Raw genomic sequence first — 20,460 nt, 5'->3', positions numbered from 1 at the left:
CCTGGGACAAGTATATCTGTTTTTCCAATGGGAAAGCCAAGTGTTTGAGCTAACAAGGGAGTTTTCTATTCAAAAGCCATGTCCAGAGAGGATTCTTAGCTGGATATATAACCTGACATGGAACCTGATCATTGCCAACTAAAAGCTAAAATAATTTGTAGATGCCTCCCTCAGCAAAGTATCTCAACAGGCAGCCACCACTACCACAGAGACATATCCAGGTGGGGAAGTTGTCATCCCCTTGAACTACCTTCCACTGCCCTCGAGAATGTCCGGCAGGAGATGTTTTAACATTACCTCATGGGACAGGTAAAAGGCAGCAATTCCCAGTGGCCAGAAGCAACAGAGCATGGAGAACACAGTGAGGCCAAGATGATCCCTTGGTGGCATCATCAGGAAGTTGTCTTCGCTCTCAGTGTCACTCGAGTAATCACTCTGGAACAGCAAAAGAGAGAAGTGTAGATGTGCTGGTTAATGACATTATTGCTTGTCCTCTGCCATCAGCCAGTTCCCTGATCATTTGCCCATTTCTCCTACTCCACCACAGCAGTGGCCAGCAGGTCTCCTCTTCCTCACCCACTGTGCCACAGACTCCATCACTGTTGCAAGAACGTGAAAGCAAGAAAAGACAAATGTAAAGATATCACTGCAGACAGCTGAAAAAGAAGCCCATTAAAGGAAGGAGCTCTCTTGTCAGATGAACCAGGGTGAATATTTCCTTTCAAAAATAAAGGAGGAGAAGGAGAAGGAGAAAATCCACAGTATTGCTGAAACCACACCTGGAAATTGTGCACTCACCTGAAAAGGTGAGATACAAAACAAAAACTGCTTTTGATTTTTCAGGTTTTTGATTTTCAGGTTTTTGTGTGCTGGCATAGTATCTGAGGAGACAACCTTCCTGATATTTCAAATTGCCTTTTCTTTCACATAAAGATGGAATGGGGAAAAGATTTCTCAGGTAACTTTGGCTATGTGCTGAATCACAAAATTATCAGTTATGCTGCTTCCCAAAGGCCAAATTGACCTGTCTATGAGTTACCAAGGGTGAGAGAATAATTCTAATCATAAAGTCCTGACTATGCAGACCAACTGTGAACCAGAAGGGTGAAAAAAATCAAAAATCCCGGAAAGAAATCCAACAGCAAAAGGTACCCCAACTCTTCCAGTTAAACACTCCTTTCCCCAAGCAAACCTTCCTTCCCAACATTCTCTCTTACAACAGGACACCTCATCCTGAGCTTACCAAGAAATCTTCTCCATTCAGAACCCCCCTGACATTTGGATTATTGATAATTTGGCTACCTAGCTCTCTGTCTTCACTTATTCCTGGATCTGCAAGAGCTGCATCCTGACACTGAAGAAGCTGGATATTAGTGTTGCTGAAAAGTCAGAATTGTATTCGTCAGTTAGGGTTCCCTTCCCTTCCCTTCCCTTCCCTTCCCTTCCCTTCCCTTCCCTTCCCTTCCCTTCCCTTCCCTTCCCTTCCCTTCCCTTCCCTTCCCTTCCCTTCCCTTCCCTTCCCTTCCCTTCCCTTCCCTTCCCTTCCCTTCCCTTCCCTTCCCTTCCCTTCCCTTCCCTTCCCTTCCCTTCCCTTCCCTTCCCTTCCCTTCCCTTCCCTTCCCTTCCCTGGCACTATTTCCCAAGTTTGTTGGAGAAACCAGGCATTGAAATGCCACAAAAAACATCTACACAGGAAGGAAGAAAGAAGAGAAGCCGACTCCACTTGTAAGATGCATTTAAGATGCAGTTTCATCACAGCCTGTAAGTGCCTGAGCAGATAATTTCTGATCAGAGGCAGCCCTTTCATTCTGTAGAAAAGCTGAAGTGACTGAAAGAAGAATAGAGGAAGAGCAGACACAAGGTGCAGATTTTTAACAGAGATGGTGATGAACACTTTTCTGCAGTTGTAATAGATTTTCTATTCTAAAAAAGACTTTTCTTAAAGCAAGGCTGGCTACCCCTAAAAGCTATGAGCTTTACCTCAACCAAGACATTCCAACTGCTCTGCAGACAGCCTGCCAAGCACACTGGAGATGTCAGACAGCAGGGTCTGCTCTGAACTACAGCTGCCAGCAACCTCTGATGGATATTCAGGAGACAGCTCTTTTCCTTTTTTCCTTCAAAGTGACCAATTCAGCAACATGCACACACTGCATACAAAACTAATTCCTTATGTGGCCCTGTGGGATCTGCCTTCAAATCCAGATGGTCCAGTGGTCTGGTTTGACAAAGACCAACACAATGCTGCTCCAAGTTAATATGTGCTCTGTTTCCCTCCACACAATGCCTGTTCCAGTAATGTAGTTAAACATGATGACCTGTTCTGATCAGCACTCTGCATCCTTCTGCTCTCCTGCAAGTGTTTTGAGCTCACCTCCACGCAGCAGATGCTGAAGGCAACAGCAGGATGAAGACTCTTCTGCCAAAGGATGTAGTTTATCACTGCTCTGCCTCCACACACTCACTCATCCCTGAGAAGCATCTTGCTGATCATTTCTGAAGAGGTGATGTCTCTAAAGCCTGCTATTTATTTAAATTTGCCTGTCTATTTATTTCTTTATACAACTTTGAGTTTTGCAGTTGATTCCCTTTCAGTTTTAAAGGCATTTAAAGGAGCCATAATCCCCTAACACTGACCTGCTGCAGCTCCTCTTGTTTCCCCAACTCCCAGTCTAAAAATTGCCCTGTCAGTCAGGCAGCCAGCCTTGCAGAATGGGCTCACAGAGGTCTCTCCTTGCTTGGAAAACTTCTCACATGTAATTGGCAACACCAAAACGCAACGGGCAAAAACTCCTGGACGTAGTTGCCCAAACCTATTCTTCCTCCTTGAGCCCTGAACTTTGATCATCTCCCTTGTGATGTTTTCTGGACACCCACAGCCAGCCTGCCCACAGCTCTTCAGGAACTGGCATCCAGCAGCACATTGCCACTGGAAGGGGGTCACTGCAGACAGCCATGAACGGATCTGCACTAAAACAAGCTGGGGTGAGTGCTGTGACCCTTCATGATTGTCCCCTTTTTGCTTCTCAGCTGACACAGCAGTCCTCAAAGAGGTGTGCCAAATATCCACCCTCTACAAATGACAGCAAGCAGCTCATCCACTCACAGGCTGCATCCCAGAGACATCAGTGCAGAGCTTCCGTCCGAAAACTCAGGGAAGTGATGATGAGAAAGGGAATTGCTACAATTAACAAGATTCATACGAGGGCACTTGGACATTGCTGAAGGTGACTTCCCAGCCGTGCTCCCTTCATCTGGAGCTGGCTAATAGAGGTTAATATCCCTTGGCAGGGCTCAGTATCTCCAGACTTGAGTGGCTTCTCATTCAAAGGAGAAAAAGAAGTCAAATGCAAAGTGTAATCACTCTTGTAATCTGTTAACAATGCGCCTTTGAAGGAACTCAGAGATATAAAGTGTGTCCTATGGGTAGGATGACACAGTGTCATGACTGCATAACTGTGTGCCACACCTTTTAGGAGCTCATGCCTGGGCACCACACCTCTGACAGCACACCTATGCTCTTCAGGGCATATGCCATGAGACAAAACCACTGAAAAATTACATTCCCATATTCTCAACACAGCCCTAGGTGAGCTTGGGCAAGGTATTTATGGTGCTGTTTTCCTCCATTGCTGAGGTGCAGAACAGGAAAATACTGTACACCCAACTCAGAGGAGACCTGTGACAGCCAGTGAATCCACCAGTAAAAACAGGCTGCAAGACCCTGTTACCCATGTTGCAGAGCTCTCTGAAAAGGTAACTGTGCCATACATAGTCCCCAAGGGGTGTTCAAACATGCTGTCTGGATATCTACAGCCAGGGGAGGCTGAGGACACAGTCCAGTGCAGGACCACAGGCTGGAAGCATCGACAGAAAGCATGTGTGATGTCATGGGGCTTGAAGGGCATACATTTCCTCAGGATCTTCTCTTCATGTTGTGGAAAACATGTGCCAGGAGGTGCTTGGGAATGTTGAGGAGAGTGGTTGGATGGAACAGGATCCAAAATCTATCTCTACAATTTCATGCTCAGGTCCAAAGGATGAGTTTTCACCACAGAATCCAGCAACTTCTAGTGGAAAAAAAAGAATAAATGTATGTCTTGAAAGCACTACATTTCTTTTCTTCTTTCACTCCCAGAATATTCTTTTTGTTTTGCTTTTAGAGATTGTTTCAGCCATTGCTGGGTGCTGGGAAAAAGTAAGAGGGTTTTAAGAGACAGTTCCAAGGTATTCTTTTATGTGACGTATATGAATAATTTAATTTGCTGCCATGAATAGCTTGGGTTTCTCTAAATAAGCAATCTACCTAGTGGCTAGGAGGGAAACTGGCAGGAGTATAATATGACAATTGCTATTTTTGGATAAAAGATGGCACATGAACTCTAACAGGAGGGTATTTTGTCTTGTAACTCATTTCATATTTCACTGCTGCCACATTTGACAAGTTGTCTGTCTATTAGTTGTGGTGTAAAGACTCATAAGATATTTATAAATTTTCCAGAGATACCTAAATAGAGAATCATTTGATTTCAGGGATGGACATGGAAGAGAGAAGTTTAAAGCCCTGACAGAATGTGCAGCCTTCTGTTTTCATGCCTGGTAATTGCTGGAGCAAAGCCGGGCTCTATATGCTAATGAGAGCTGTTTCTGAGATGTTTTTCCCTCCAGACAATTATGATTGTCTTAGGCAGGCTGAACAACACTTCACCAGGACCTGAGAAGCACTGCTACTAAAAAATCCCTACAGATAAGTTGGTTAAATATTGCTGCAGGGTACAACCCATGATCAGGATGTCTCCTGCTCTTCTGTCGCACACCCTGTGTTCTTCAGAGTCCCCAGGCTTGGGAAGGCAAGAAGGTGTCTCCTTCCCAGCAACTTGTCCAAGACATGTTGAGCTGGACAGACCCATCCTGAGCAGGCTGACAGCTAACAGAGAAGCAAACCCTGCAGCTTGGCTTGGTCAATTCTTCAAACCAAAACCAAATTTATCAAAATGGCTGTGTTTTTTCCAGAACCCTTCTCTACTGCAAAGTTTCCTGCCAGAGAACAGCAATCTTTCTGGTTATCAAGAGACCAACTCTTTTCAAAAACACGATCATGTCAGAAGCAGTCTGACCTGCAATAAAATTATTTTCTGCATGTGTTTCTCCTTAGAGTATTGCATTGAGGTGGGGGGGACACTACCAAGGGAGGAGATTGATTTTTTTGGCATTTCTAAGAAATTAAATATCCATCCAGAAAAACCCTAGGCAAGCATTCTGGCATAATGCAGGCTGAGCCAGGGAGACATGGGGAAAGAGCAATGACTCACAACCCTATGGCTGGTGTGTCTTCCAGAAGGCATTTTACAGAGCTGGGACTCCCCTTGCCTTGCACTGACATGTGGAGAACAGGAGGTAGCCCTCAGTTTTCAAGAGAAAAGAGCTCTTCTGCACAAAGCTGCCCTCTTTGCCAATATTCCCAAAAAGGGGCCAGTTCATAGAGTTTTCTCCCAGAAAGAAGTGCCAAAGCAGACATCAGCCCTGGTCTGCTCTGACACTCTGCAGCTTCCATGCCTTGATGAGCTGTGGCTGACAGACAACGTGACGGGATACACAGCAATGTCCTGTGCCACCTTCAGTGGCAGACTCGAACCCTTTAGGACTCTCACAGTGGGGAAGCAAAATTTGTTCCTCTGTTGTGTCACCCTCTTCTTCCAACTTCTGCTCCCAGTCCTGGTACTCACTCCTTCCCATCCCATCTATCAGTAACCTAAAAAAGCATTTGCATCTTGTCAGTGACTGGCAGGAAAAAAATTCTTTCTAGTGTGACATTCTTGTGCTGTGTGATTCAGGTGCTGGTTTTGTGTAGCTAACAACCTGGCATGGTTCATCGCCTTACTCAGTGACTGCTTGTCCTTAAATAGTGCTCTTCCACTCACAGAGTCTCCACACATGAAGTTAGGTCTCTAATGAAGCTGTGCTCTAGACAAGCCCAGGAGGCCCTCATGCATCTGGCCACACAGACACAGCCTCTGTCCACCAGCCTGTGTGAACCAGAAGAGCACAACACAGCAGACACATTTTATTCTGGTCTGGTGCTGTCAAATTCATCTCTCCTCTCCTGCATGACCAGCTGCATCTGCAGAATTTGGACCTTCCTGGAATGGAAGCTACTTGCCACGCTGAGCTACTTCTTGCTGCAAACAGCTGCTCAGCAGGTTGATCCTTTGGGATCATGGAAAAGTTCATGTAAGAGTGTGACAATCTCAGTGCTGCACAGGGTTGGTCAGGGAACACAGCAATGAAGACAGACCCTGGTCTCAAAGCAGAGGCTTCTAGCAAAGCAAGGGTTTCTAGCTAACCAGGTCCTTATCCAAGCCATGCCTGGCTTTCTCCTCCCCTGTTCCTAGTGGAGGAGAAATTTTGATGGAGAGGACAATCCATGGGTGGTGTGTACTTTGTGAACATCTTATTCTGATCACTTTGTACACATAGTTCAGTATGGTTGTCCATGCACCTGTGTTTGTTAGCACAGTGTCACCTCAAAGGGTCAAATGAGACAGGGAATCTGAGATTCCAGATGCTCTATACCCATTCAAGAGCTGCCACGTTTCCAGAGAAACAGGTCAGAAAGAAGAAGAAGCCGGGGAAAAGGATGCACACACTGTCAGAGCATGCTACCAAAATTTACTGCCTCATTTCTCCCCTTAAGATCAGGGGAGGATGAAGTTCTACAGCTGGTTTCTAAGACACAAATGTTCTCTGTGAAAAGCTGATTAAGTTCCTCCAGTACCACTTTGAAGAGGTTTTTTCCTTATGCTGCTCATTTTCCCTTTTTTTAAATCTCATTCTCCAAAAGTTGACTCAAGAATGTCTTCTTGACTTGAATTGACAAGAGGGAGATTTTTTTTTTTTTACTGCCTGAATGTCAGGGCAGATGTGTCAATAACACCATGTGTGCTGCAGTCACTTATGTCACTACTGCATGAGAGAAACTGGGGCAAAAAGACAGCAACCAGGAATTTTGTTTTGATTAAGGAAATTATACTTCCCACAGTCAATTCTGAAATTCTGTGGAAGGGTGTGATTTGAGCTAATACTCTCACATGCTTCAGAGAGAAGCTTTCTTTCTCCCTGTGGAGACATTGAATACTGCATTAATGGCACGCACTGGGAAAAACACTTCCCTCTTCCTACCTTATCAATACAGAGAGAAAAGAGAATAAAAGGGAAGTCAGGCTCTTGCTGGATTTCCCCTGTGCTGATCACAGGGTGAGATATTGGTATTACAGGAGGTGAAAATAGAAATTTTAGGGCTTGTTAGATCTTGGTCCTAACCAAAAATCACAGCAACAGAAAAACACGACCAGTCTCCCTATCTCAGCTGTGACATTCATGTCTGAAGGCATAGCTTTGCTCTAGACTGCCAGAAGGTCTTTGCTGGGTTAGGAGTCCCTGACCAGTGGTGGAGGAAGTCTTCAGATCACCAGCATTATGTTCACCCTCCATTCTCACAAACACTGGCAAATACAAATCCCTGCCAGACTTGGTCCTCTGGTTAAAATAAAAAAAAAAAAAAATTACATAATTTAAGAAAGAATGAAGTTGTTTCCATAGTCTCCCCTGTTACTTTACAGTGAGCAATCAATGAAGCACGGGACTCCAGAAGAAAACATTCTGTTTGGGACTAAAAAGTGTTTATCTCCATCAGAAAAATATAATTTATTTCAGAGACATGGATTCACTGCAGCTTGAAACCCAAAGACTTCTGTTTCTGCATTCATTCTGAGACAGAAACATGTTGTGTCTGAGCCAATTATTTAAAACATTCTGCTCAAGTCAGGTGAAGGCAAGAGATCATGTTGGCCTGCTGAGTAAGATGGGCTCCATGCAGATAGACAGATGCTCCCAGCCCCAGCCTTACCCAGCATTTAAGCACATGGCTCTTCTGTTTCTGACCAGCCCCTTAAGAGGCAGAAGGGAAATGCTGCTCTCCATTAGGGCCAGTGGGAATTTTGCCATTGGTATCCACAGATCTGGGACCTTACCCAACAAATAAAGATGAGCAATCATTCATTGTCCTAGTTGGAGGAGAAAGTGATACAGCTGACCCAAAAAGCAGCTGATCCCCTGCGGTTCAGCTCTAGGGGGTTGTACACTTAATTTCAAACATGTCCTTCTGCTCCCAGCCTTCCCCACGTATCCCAAGTGACATCTGACCTCTAGTTCCTGGAAATCCTCCTCTTCCTCCACCTCGTAGGAGAGGGTGTGGATCTTGATGTCATCCGCGGAGAGGTCGATGAATTTGCTGTCGGGGTACTCCAGGCTGTCTTTGGTGGGCGAGCGCTCCTCGATGAAGGTGGTCTCACAGCACTCCGAGCCCAGGCTCTCGCCCCACGAGCGCAGCACGTTCTCGGAGTAGAGGATGATGTTGGGCCTGTAGTGAGACTCCACTGTCTGCTGCAACATGCTGGGGTCCAGGAGTTGCTGCACGGGGTCACTCCTGCCATTCTCCGGGCATCTCGGAGAGGAAAGGCTGCCCGCTCTGTGGCTCTGGTACTGAGGGGTGGGGTACACAGAGACCAGACCATCTCGGCTCTCTGCCACTAAGTTCCTTGTGTTAATTAAACCATTCCTTTTCCCAGTCTCAGTGATCTTACTGTGCATCAGCACACTGTTCTGCTCAACCAAGCCATCCATACTGGGAGGTGTCCGAGGCAGTGGGACCGGTGGCCCTTATTTTGCTGTGCCTTAGAGCTCACGCTGGGTGAGTGGCTCCCATTTTCCTGACGATGAAAGGGAACAGAAACGAAGGTGAGGACAAAGGCAATGAATTGAGGGACTCAAGTCAGCTTGTCTTACATACAGTCTCAAAACAGAGCCCCATGTATGTGCACACTCTGATTTAGTTCTCCAAATATAGCCCCACTCAGGGAGGCAAAGAACACCTGCCCCACATCCATGGGATGTAGAGAAGCAGATGAGGTGAAATGTCTTGATAGTGATGGACCCCATCAAAGAACGGCTTTGGTCCCTGCTCCAGCCTCCCACGGAGCAGCTGTCATCCTGGAAGCAACATCCCTTTCCTCTAAATACTTTGTATAAGAGATGGGAAAAAAACCAAAAAAGATCAAAACAACAACAACAAAAAAATCTCCTAAAAGAACCATTTTCAGTTCTCAGAAATCTGCAACTGCAAAAGATGGGCAGGTGCTGTGTTCACCTGTCAGTGTCTGCAGCCACCCTTTGCCCTTGGCAAATACTTTACTATCCTTTGAAAACCCATTTTTTCCAGCCCAAACACTTTCTCACCAGGCTGCTCGTTTTTCTCAGGTGCAGCCAAATGAAAATGCCTTTTGAAATACTTATGTATTTGCCACAGGAACTGTAAATTCAGGGGTTTGTTTCTGAGCATGAGCATAAAAATTACAGACATGCTACTGGCTTCAAAGTTCTTCATATTAGATCCTGTAAGACCAAGTAATTAATGTAGGATTACCTGTCCCCATTGTGCTGTCTGGAGGAAACCAAGAAAGAAATACACAAACACATAAATATATGCAATTTTTTTACTCAGTGCTTTCTCTCTATTTCCCTTTTATGTCAGACAACCTCTAACAGAGCAATGTCTAGAAAAAGTGCAGTATTATTTCCTCTTAACTCCGGACTCCAAACACCTTCAGTCTCTTTTGGATGCGAGAGGTATTTAAACCACTGCTAAGAGCTGTTCTAACACTACCAATTAAGCAAGAAACTTGTTTAACATACACGGCAGCTTGACCTGGAGTGCCGACATGTTTACATTCACAGTACCTGGCCTAACATGCAGAAGCCCCATTTTATTGCGTTGTCAAGTAGTTCAGTGCTTCTCTTAAGTGAACCAGCAGGAAAGCTACAGAAGAGAAAATCCACCATGGTGGGATCCCATGGAAGTTACATGTGCAATCCAGGTAGCAGGAGCATCCTGCTGGGCCTCCAGCTGTTTGACCACAAACCTTCCACTTCCTCCTCCCACCTCCCCCAAAGAAACTACATGAAAGTACATCCCCACAGGCAGAAGATGATAAATACTCATCAACTAAAGAGTAAATTCTCAGACTTTGCTCAGTTTCTCCCGAGCTGGCTTGGAAAATGTAAGAGGCTCCCTGGTGTGTACCATCAACCATCAATCCTGCTGAAGCAAGAAGGACTTCACCCAAAAACTGCAAACCCTCTAGCAAATATTCTTATCCCTGCCACCTGTCAAGCAAAGTGAAAGGGTCGAGAGGAATATGCCACAGATGTAGCAGAAATTAGAAGAAGACTCACAAATCAAACAAATGTCCTCCTAGAGAAACGTGTGAAGAGGTCAACACTGCGTCACTGCATCAATGGCTGGAAAACTTGGGTCAGGCCTTGCAACTGCCTGTGGTCACATCATTTCAGCAAAGTCTGGCTTAAGTAGCACTCAGGAAAACGCCATTTTAGGGCAGTTTTATTGCATGCCTTGGAGCTGCATCGTTTCTCAGTCCTGCCATGGATCTAAACATCTAAACGGCAGGTCCTTGCCTTAAAACCAGTCTTGTAAACCAGTCTTTAAACCAATATTGCAGATTTAAATGAGTCTTTTTAAACCAGTCTTGTAAACCAATATTGCAGATTCTGAGTGACACTTTCCCCTTGGTAATGGGCAAAAAGTGTGGAAAAAACATTCAAGATGAGACGAGGACAAGACAGGGAGCATCCCTCCCTCACAGAGCTCCTCTGATAATAAGGTAGTCCACGGCTCAGGACATCCTCCCTGGAGTCCCACACAGCAGGGCAGGCTGCGTGCCTCAGGGAAGGTCGGCAGGGAGATGTGGATGGCAGCATGCAATCAGGGTAACTGGTTTAACCCCAGGTGCTTTTTAATCTCTAGCTGGCTGCCTGCCTTACCAGAGCCTGACCCAATGTTCTTGGCCCTGCAAGAGTATTGCTTAATGGGAAGAGGCTGATGAGACTCGGGCCTTTTCAGGATAATATATTAAGAGGGGAAAAAAAAGAGAAAGAAATAATCATGTTAGTATTACTCCTGAAATGGTATCCCTCAGGCTGAGATGGAGGTGTGACAGAGTGTGGCACGTGGTTACTTAGGGTGATGCTAAGGGGCAAAAGGCACCTGTGCTTCTGCAGTGGCTCAGAGCCTTTGTCCTGCCTGTAGGGACCCCTTGGGCATGGATCCAGCCACTCCACTCTCACTAGGGGCTTTCATGGACATAGCCTAGGGCAGGCTCACGTGCCTGTGACTCACAGGCATGTCCTAAAATTAAGATTACCCCAGTTTCCAGGTTCTCTGCAGCCCAGAAGCCCTGGATGGCAGTGCCAGAGCAGGTAACCTCTGACAGACTACCTGAGGAAACTGGAGCGTGCCTTCTCTGCAGGAAGAAAACATTCAAAGCAGAAAAAAGCTCTCGTTACCTATGACCACGGTGAGGTTTCAGAATGATGTTGACAAGAAAATGAAATTCATCAGAGCTCTTGAAATAAGAAAGCTTTTCAGTCTGCTCCAAGATGCAGAATTAATTTTAATTGGTTGGATTCAGGTTTCTTCTGTCTTTGCGTGGTTTTAATTGTCCCACAAATCACTCACTGGCACTGAGGCCAACCAGAAATAATTCTGCATTTTCATACTGGAGACTGGAACCAGAAGGAAAAGCCAAGTTCAAGTTATTAACAGATAGATATATAATCAATATATCAACCTTCAGTCTAATGTTTACCTTGGGGTTAGACATTCTTACCCCAGTCTACTATAAAAAGTGAGTCCATTAATTACTTTACCCTTCACTCTTTCCAATTTCTTGGGTTCTCCCCTCCTCCTTTCTTATTTTAATAAGAAGCTGCAAGCAGTGCCAAGATCTTTAGTCTGCAATGCTGTAGTTTATTAAGCTATCACTCGTGGTACAGCAGAGCCCAGCTACAATGAGGAACTGCACTGAGCCACGCTCTGCTGGGTGTTCTGCAACCTCCTGCTATGATGACAGTGCCTGACAAACTAATTAAGCAGAGGGTGTGAGACAGAGAAATGCCAGCTGTAGGGAGGGCAGGGAGAGAACAGCTAAATGCTGCCCCAGGCTCTAGCAGACAAGGAGCAGAAGTCAGCTCTGTTACTGCCCACCATCCCAAAACCCCTTTGCTCTCCCAGGACCTGGCAGGATGGTGTTTTCCTCCTCTCTCCATGGGACTTTGCACAGCTTAATGTCAGCCTTTAGCTTTCTGGAGACTGGCACCCAATGTCCTGTGTGAATAAGCATTTGGGAAACTCCGAATACAAACCCCCGAATTCTGAACAAGCCATAGAGTTGAATCATTGGGCTATGGCTGAAAAGCCCCAGCCACCTCCTCACAGCAGAACAGAAGGACATTCATCCACACAGAGCAAGCACCACCTGCCCAGCAGACTGGTTTATTGGCAAGAAAGCTGGAAGAAGGCAAGTGAGGCTGAAGGCAGAGTCCCCATCTGCTGTCAAAGCCTGAGGCTGTACCCTCTGCCATTCCCTGCAGATCTGGCAGGTCATCAGCCAGGAAAAAAAGCATCAAAAACTCGTGTGCTTCTGCATGGGAGCGCTGGATATCAGTGGAAATCTTTTCCCCATGAAGACAGTCAAACACAGGGAAAAGCTGCCCAACGAGGATTTGCAGTCTCCATCCTTGCAGGTTTTGAAGACCCAACTGAATGAAGCTCTGGGAATCCTGGTGTGATCCCAGAGTTGACCTCTCTGAGCATGAAATAGAACTGCAGACCTCCTGAGATTCCTTCAACTTGATTATCCCATTATTTGAATCCCTCCGATTCTCTGATCCTTACAGATTCCCACCTGTATCCCATGCTCCCCAAAAGTACTGCTCCCAAATCCCTCAGTCATTCAAAATCTCCAGAATGGCAAGAACTGACAATAGTGACCCTTTGTGCCACCAGCAGAAGATGATTCAGCCCCAGGATTATCAGATTCAACAAAATGCCCTGGGTTTGAAGCTGGTTCCCCCTCTGCCAGCGCAGAGAAAGCAGAGGGGAGAAAGTTCTCTTGAAGAGCAGTCAAGCCCCACATGAGTTGCAGAATTCCTGGCATGAGCTTTCAGGTAAGAGGGAGTTTCTACAGCACAATGCAATAAGCTTCAGCTTGGTTTGAGGCATTCCAGACGTTTAGACACTGCAACAACAAATACAGGTGTTAAGCATGAGAGAAATCACAGGCAATGTGTGGATCTGGAGTGCTGATTAAAAGTGAAATATTTTTAAAAATGAAGGAAAAAACCTCTTTCCCACTTGTATTTTTCTTCTTTGATTTAGCTGGGCTTATTAAAGTAGGTTTTGTTTCAAGGGAATGCTGTATTTTAGCAGCTGGAACTCCTTTTACTCTATTAAGTAAACTACAGGGAGTTTCATAAGGCAGTGCAACTAACTCACACTGGGAAAATTAGGAATGCATGCATTAGTGATAGCTAAATGTTTCATTGCTAACAGTGGAATTAAAAAGACCTCCATGCTATTTTAGTATTACCAATATGCAGCAAATCTGCTGTGAGATGTGATCTGTCCTCCTAAAAATGAGGAACTTGGACAATGGTGAAATGCCCAAGGTCATGTCAAGACAGAACTGGAAATAAAATCCAGGTCTCTTGATTGCTTGTGCAGAGATATATGTTAAAACAATTACCATCTGCATATCTGCCTGAATAATTGATTGCTTAATTCAGTATCTGAACTAAAGAATGGAGTGGGAAAGAAAGGAGGAATTACCTTGCATTGACCTAATATATAATAATGTTATTCCTGCAACAAAGCATTTCCTTTTGAGCAGATGGAAGTATTTTGGCTGAGCTAAAATGAAATGCAACGTTTCATTTATTTATTTTAATTTAACAAGCTGGCTTTTAATTCACTATGCCTCAAGTTGCCTACAATAAAAAAAAAGGCACATTCAGACTTTTCTAGCAATTCTCCTTCACAACTCAAATTTTTCAGCCTTAATTCTTTGTGGGGTTCAGTCTGAAGTGACTTTTTTTTTCATTCACTGCACTTTCCAGATAATAAATAACTGGCCTGACTAACAACATCTTGCTCTGGTGTAAATAACCCTGGCTGTTGTGGAAGGCACCAGTGTAAAAATACCTTGACACCTGTACCAGTTCTGGCAATTACTCTGCAGAGTGAAAGTAGTCAGAAAGTCTGACTGAGATTTTCCTGCTGTGTTTTCAAGAGATTCCCCAGTACTGCATAGCAGGAGCATCATATTTAAACTCCCCATTTCAAACTGGGGAGATTGAGCCATGAGGAGCAATTCTCGCTTTAAGAGCTTCCAAAAGAGAAGCTGGAAGTCTCTCCCATGAATACCAACATCACAGCATCCCCTGGCCCTCTTGGTCTGCCTGCTGCCTGAATCCTGTGCATCCCCTTGGACCTAAAATCCCTGTTGAACTGTGCTTGTGACACAGACAGGAGCACCCTAATGTGGATCCAGGACTGGCCCCACTAACTCACTCCAGTCTCATTCCTGATGGGCAGCCAAGCCCCCAGAGAGCCCAGTTCTTGCACACACCCTGCTCATCTGGCTGCACTTCCTTTCCCACACTGCATGCAGGAAGCAAAGCAGGACAAGACACTGCCTCACACTCGCTCTGCATGTAAACCCCCAGTGCTGTGCTCCAGGCTTGAGGTATTCCTGAAGCACAGATGGAAAATAAAGAGCTGACAGAACAGGAAGACAGTGTGGTGGTGCAGACTTGGTGCAAAATGAAAGTTTCTGTACCTCCTGCCCCAAGAAAAACACCCCAGGGTTGTAAGTCACTTTGCTAGAAAAACACTGTAAAATTACTAGAGTCAGTTCATCTGGGCAAGGATGATTAGAGTAAACAGACGCTTCTGGGGCCATAAAATCAGCTGTGCTCCATAAGACAGAAAAATTGCAGAGCCAGAACTATACCATGGGACAAAAGCCTTACAGAGTAAGTGATTTAGCCATGACGAGAGTGGTAGCTGGAGGCAGACAGGGCAGGCAGGGGAGAATGAAGCAGGAGCATCAGTAGGGCATAGTTTGACCTTTACAGACCTTTCTTAACCCTACACTCACCCCTCCCTGCAGAAACAAAAATGGAAATGAGTGATGCTGATGCCTATTAGAGTCGGGGCATTGTGTGAACAAAGAAAAGTCCTGTCCTCTCTGTTCTCGGGGAGGAGAAGGGAGATAGAACCTCAGGGACTTCTGTATGGGAGGCACAGGCTTTGGGCTGGCAGCATATCCACATCACAACCTTGTCTCCATGATCTTGTGAGTCACATGCAGCTAGAAGAGGGGAGATTGTTCTGTTGCAGAGGGCACAAGGATAGGAGCTGGAAGCTGGGTGGTGACATGGGTACCCCACCCACTGGGAGAGGACTGGGTAAGTCATTGCATGTAGCAGGCAGCTGCTGTGGGAGATGTCCTGAAGCAGCACACTGAGCACAGCGGTCCTGCAGGACCTGACACCAGGCTGGATGCCTTTCCTAGGTCCTTTCTCTAGAAGCTGAACTATTTGATTATGCCCCATCCCTGGAAGTTTTGCAGTTGGATGGGCCCTGAGCAACCTGAGCTAGTGGAATGTATCCCTGTCCACGGCAGGGGGTTTGGAACTACATAATCTTAATATCCCTTGCAACCCAAACCATTTTATCATTCTGTCCTTTAGCAAATGCCATTTGAGAATTCTTTGTTCTCCATGGGGATTTTTAAGGTATCTGAGCAGTGAATCAGAGCACACAAACCCCATCAAAATTCAGCCAGAATTATGCCAGTTTGGTGTGAACAGTCAGTTCATTCTTATCATGCCTTGGTGAAGCCTCAAAGTGTAAAGACAGAAATGCAGCAAGGATTTGGAGAGTTATTGGTAAAGGAGGGAACTTTGCACATTCAGGTTTTATAGAGACACACATACAGATACACATTCATAGGGATGCCAGGTGTAAAGCTGGCACTGCTAAAGGCATGCATGGACTCACAACACTCATGCACTGCACCACTGCTTCAAAATGCAGTCTTTGCTTGTGCAATGAAAACAAGTTTGTCACTCTTCTGATTTTACAGCACCAAATGGAAATCACAGAATCTTTTGATTTTTAGGTGCTACAGGTTAGACCAGCTCCATGTGAATCCTCAGGGTCACAGGCATCTACATCTGAAGAGGAACATTTTGCTGTGACCCTATTACTCAAAGTAGTTTCCAGCTTTTTTGCCAGAGAGAGGGCATTCAGACACAACTGACATGATAGCTGGAGGATGTGTTCTCAGACACTTACACACAGCCACTATTCATGTTTGTCAAAGCAAAGCCAATGAACACACCAAGTATTTTTTCTCCTGTGTGCACCTCTGCAGTTATTTTCCATTTTTTCCCCCCAGTTGCACCGTACAAACCATAACCTGTAAAAATTCGAGTCTCCAAAGTGAAGATGACAAAATTATGTAATCTGCAATCTTAATAGCCACATGGACAGTATCAAATAACTCTACTGGAAGCATTTTTCAGCTGTCTGCAGATATGAATTTGCTGTAGAGAGAAAGAAAGACAAAAAAACCTTATCCAAACACATTTGCACATTTTCTCTAATACTGTCCTCAGAAGCAAAAGCATTTTAAATCCTGAGAGCATCCTTCCTCAAGTTAAATGTGTTGTGGTGGTGCCTGTGTACACCAGTACTGCATTACATCTGCATTTGTATAAGGAAGAGCCCTCCTCTGTGTGTGAGATTTATTCTAGAGTGTGTGGCACCAGTGGTGTGAGACATCTGCCTGCCCAACTAGTGAGAGGAGATTTCATTTAATTCCTACAAATAAGCTTATCTTACACACACCCTGGCATAATCTCTAGTTACCAAAACTGCCAATAAAATGTCACCTTGTCCAGTAAAATCAGTCTTTGTCTTAGGAGCAAGGTAATTTGAAATTAATACAGACATCTACTTGCAGCTACTATAAAGGTGACAGTTAATTAACTATAATTAAAATGAAGTCATTTAAATACATGAATGTAGGAAAGTGTATTCTCTGTTCTGACTGCTTTTTAGAATACACAAATATCCCCCTCAATGTGCCAGTTAATGCATCATCTTCAGTTTAAGATCTTCAAAGCCTCTTTTAATTGTTGCTAATGCTTTGTTTACACTACATTAATATCTAATTAATTGTTATCTGAATATTTAATCCATCTGAAAAGTTTAGAATTTTTTTTTCTATCAGAGGCTACAGCTTCCCTCCAGTGATTCTGAAGGCACAGCTCAACAGATTGCTGTCTGGAGCAACGCCTGCCACTCCTGCTCCAAATTCTCTCCATGGCGGGGGTTATACCCCACCACCACAGCCAGTGCCACAGAGGCCCTTGCACCTCTCCCCCTGCAGCACACTCCTGGCTGGGGAGCACTACCGATCCTGTTCCAGGAAGGATTGTACTCCTGGAGTGTCAATTCCAGAAAGGTCTCAGTGCATTGCCAGCCTCTTCCTACTGAAGAACTGACCCCTTGCGGGATGCTTTAGTGATACCCGGATACCCCATCCAGAAGGACCTGGCAGGTCCAGGGGAATTCCCCAATGTCACCCCACTGCCACCGATAGCAGGGACCACTGCTCCATCCTTGCCTCAGCCATCCCTTTCCCCAACTTAGCTGTCACTGCTCTCAAACTAGAGGATGGGAAGGAAAAGAAATTCAGTCCGGCGCCTCCCCGGAGCAGGATAGCGAGGGGAAGGGGGCAGCTGCGGCTGCCAGGAGCTCAGCATCTCTGCTGCCTGCCCCCGGCTCGGGGTCTGCCCCCGCAGACCCCTGCACAACCCCTCTCCCCCTTCCCTGGGCTGGCAGGAAAAGCTGGTCTGCCACAGTGCGCTAGATGGGATTCCTCACGGGGAAGAGGAGGGAAAGGCAAAAGGAGAGCCCCGCGCGCACTTTCCCTTCCAGTGTTCCCAATCTCGCCGCGCACTGGAAAGCCTCTTCTTCCCCCAGACCCCACCGGGCATGCCGGGCACGGTAATTTGTGCTCCCCGCAGGGCATCGGGGAAGCACCTCTGCGGGCGGCCCCGCTCAGCCCCCGCGCTTCCCTGCGCTCCCCCTGGAGTCCCTCCGCCGCGGCGGCTGCGGGAGCCGCGGTGCTCCCGCCTCCGCTCCGCGCTCCGGAGGATGCTCCGGAGCGGGCATTTGGTGCATCGCTGCCCGGAGGGGATCGGACAGGGTGGGCTGGGGGGTCACTCACCTCCCTGCAAGGTGACCCGCGGCGCCGTGCTCCCGCTGGCGCGGCCGGAGGGCGGCTCAGCGCCCGGGCGCTCCGCCCGGCAGCATCCCCGCGGCGGGGGCGGCGGCGGGGGCCGGGCCCGGGGGCTGCACAGCGCCAGCGGAGAAGGGGCTGCGCCGCCTGCACCGCCTCGGCGGCACTGTGGGCTCGGGAGGAGGAGGAGGAGGAGGAAAAGGAGGAGGGAGAGAGAGAGAGAGAGAGAGAGAGAGAGGGAGAGGGAGAGGGAGAGGGAGAGGGAGAGAGAGAGAGAGAGGGAGAGAGAGAGAGAGGCAGGCGGAGGGAGAGAGGCAGGAGAACGAGCCCTGCGCGGCAGCGCGGCCAACTTTCCTTCTGCAGCGCAGCAGGAACAGCCTCCCATCCCTCGGTGTGTAACCCCCGCCCCGGGTGAGTATGGCAAAACCCTCCCCTCTCTGACCCCCCTCTCCTCCTCCTCCTCCTCCTCCTCCTCTCCAGGCCTTCTTCCCAGCCAGGTCTCCTCTGTTCCCCACACACCGGAGCTCAGCGAACCTTGGCGGGCACCGCTGCCCTCGCCCCAGCCCGGCTGCCTCCACGGCTTGCCCTGCCGCGGAGGGACTCCGGCACTGCTCCCCCAGCCACCAGGGCACTGCCAGCACCCCGGGACAGCTCCCCAAGACCACAGGGAAGCTCCTGCACGTCTGGAGAACTTTAAATGTTTGTGGTTTATTTTTTAGCGTAACGACAAGAGCACGGTGCTGCAGCCCACGGCATTGAGGGGTGTTCCCAGTTTCCAAATAATCCTGCGTAACAGGGGTGAGCCGTGCTCATTCACTCCTCTTTCCATTCCCAACAGGCCTACTAGCCAAGTCATTTGCCTAAAAGCTTCTCTGTCACCACTTCTTTCTGGATGCTTCAACATCCACGGCTCAAAATGCTGTTGGGAAGTCACATGTTCCGTTTAGATCACTGCTTCCCTCTGCCTCTACAGGGAGACAGACACGAGGATGTAAAGCCCTGGTGCATTTTTGTTGCCTCCACCTCTCCGGGTTATGGCTTTTGCCTCTCACTGCTTGCTTATCATTTGTTATTCATAGTCGCAAAAGAAAGCATGCCAAATCTTTGCTGAAGAAGAATGTTCAAGATTAACAACAGACGTTAACTAACTTCAGCCCACCTTAGGGCTTTTCTCCAGCCCTGTTTTCTGCTCTTCAACAAAATTTTACTGGTGTTCCAAACTCACATTGTGTTTAGTATATCCTAGTGGTATTCACAGAAGATTTTTCTCTCCTTCTAAATATCTGGTTCCTTGTTCATTCCTGAGTTGAACCGGACTGCAGGGAGGTTTTGTATCTTAGAGAAAACAGTTTCTCCCTCAATGTAATAGGCACTGGGAGAAAATTCATACATAATCAGCAGAAAGAAATAGCCCCAAATTATGATCACCCCGATTCTCCAGAGTGTTTTTCACCTTTACTTTCTTGTGAATAGAAGTCTCTAAATCACCATCATTATGCCTGTACCAAGTAACACTTCTAGGCCTTTCCATCCTGCTTGTACAGGGACATAACTTTAAGGGGGGTTGGTTTGCAGCCAAAGGTATTTCAGCTCCTACAGTGCAAATTCATCAGTCATCACTGCTGCTGATTGGAGATACCAGCTGGTTTGGATGGATGGTGAACTCCTGCTGAAATACATTTCTTTTGTGACCAAATGTGTTTGTGAAATGGGGGAAATCCAAACAGGTTTGTTGGGATTTTTTTTTTTTAAAGAAAAAAAAATTCATTTATGCAGAATGGACTGGGGAAGGGATTTCTGGATCATCAAGTCAAATTTTCTTGCTTCCAGGCAGTTTGTTTCCTTCTGACACTTCCAGAATGTGTTTTTTTTTCCATAATGTTATCAAAGTGAGATTCAGTGACATCAGGGAAGTAATAATTTCCTCTAACACTGTTCCTCTGCATTTGCCATTCTCCCTGAACCAAACTAAGCACATTTTTCCTTCAGTCTGGGAAGACCATGGGACTTTGTATCAATGAGGAAATCTGGTTTCATTTGGTTTACTTGAATTTTGCAGCAGAACCAAGAAAATCTCAATAGAGGAGCAATCACAATCCAACAATGACAGGGGTTGCAACCATTGCTACAGACCAGGACATACTTCTCCCTTTTTTTTAGTCAGCCTCTTCTCTTGCCCAAAACCATCAAAGAATTTACCAATACAGTAATTAACTCATAATTAACTGGTGCT

At 46.4% G+C, this 20,460-nt stretch overlaps 1 protein-coding gene across 1 annotated transcript in view; it reads right to left on the bottom strand.

Annotated features, from left to right (window-relative positions):
• Positions 1–18,364, bottom strand: part of SYNDIG1 (synapse differentiation inducing 1) — a 48,917-nt gene extending 30,553 nt beyond the window's left edge. Inside the window, exons 1-3 of the mRNA XM_068186634.1 lie at positions 18,216–18,364; positions 8,203–8,768; positions 298–435 (exon numbers count right to left, since the gene is read on the bottom strand). Coding sequence (XP_068042735.1) covers positions 298–435; positions 8,203–8,682 — 618 coding nt within the window. The 5' untranslated portion in view covers positions 8,683–8,768; positions 18,216–18,364. The remainder of the gene's footprint in view (positions 1–297; positions 436–8,202; positions 8,769–18,215) is intronic.
• Positions 18,365–20,460: the final 2,096 nt, after the last annotated feature.

The sequence above is a fragment of the Anomalospiza imberbis genome, chromosome 3 (assembly GCF_031753505.1).
Source record: "Anomalospiza imberbis isolate Cuckoo-Finch-1a 21T00152 chromosome 3, ASM3175350v1, whole genome shotgun sequence".
NCBI lineage: Eukaryota > Metazoa > Chordata > Aves > Passeriformes > Viduidae > Anomalospiza > Anomalospiza imberbis.
Note: the sequence above shows the minus strand (reverse complement) of the source record. Positions and strands in the feature narration are given on the sequence as shown.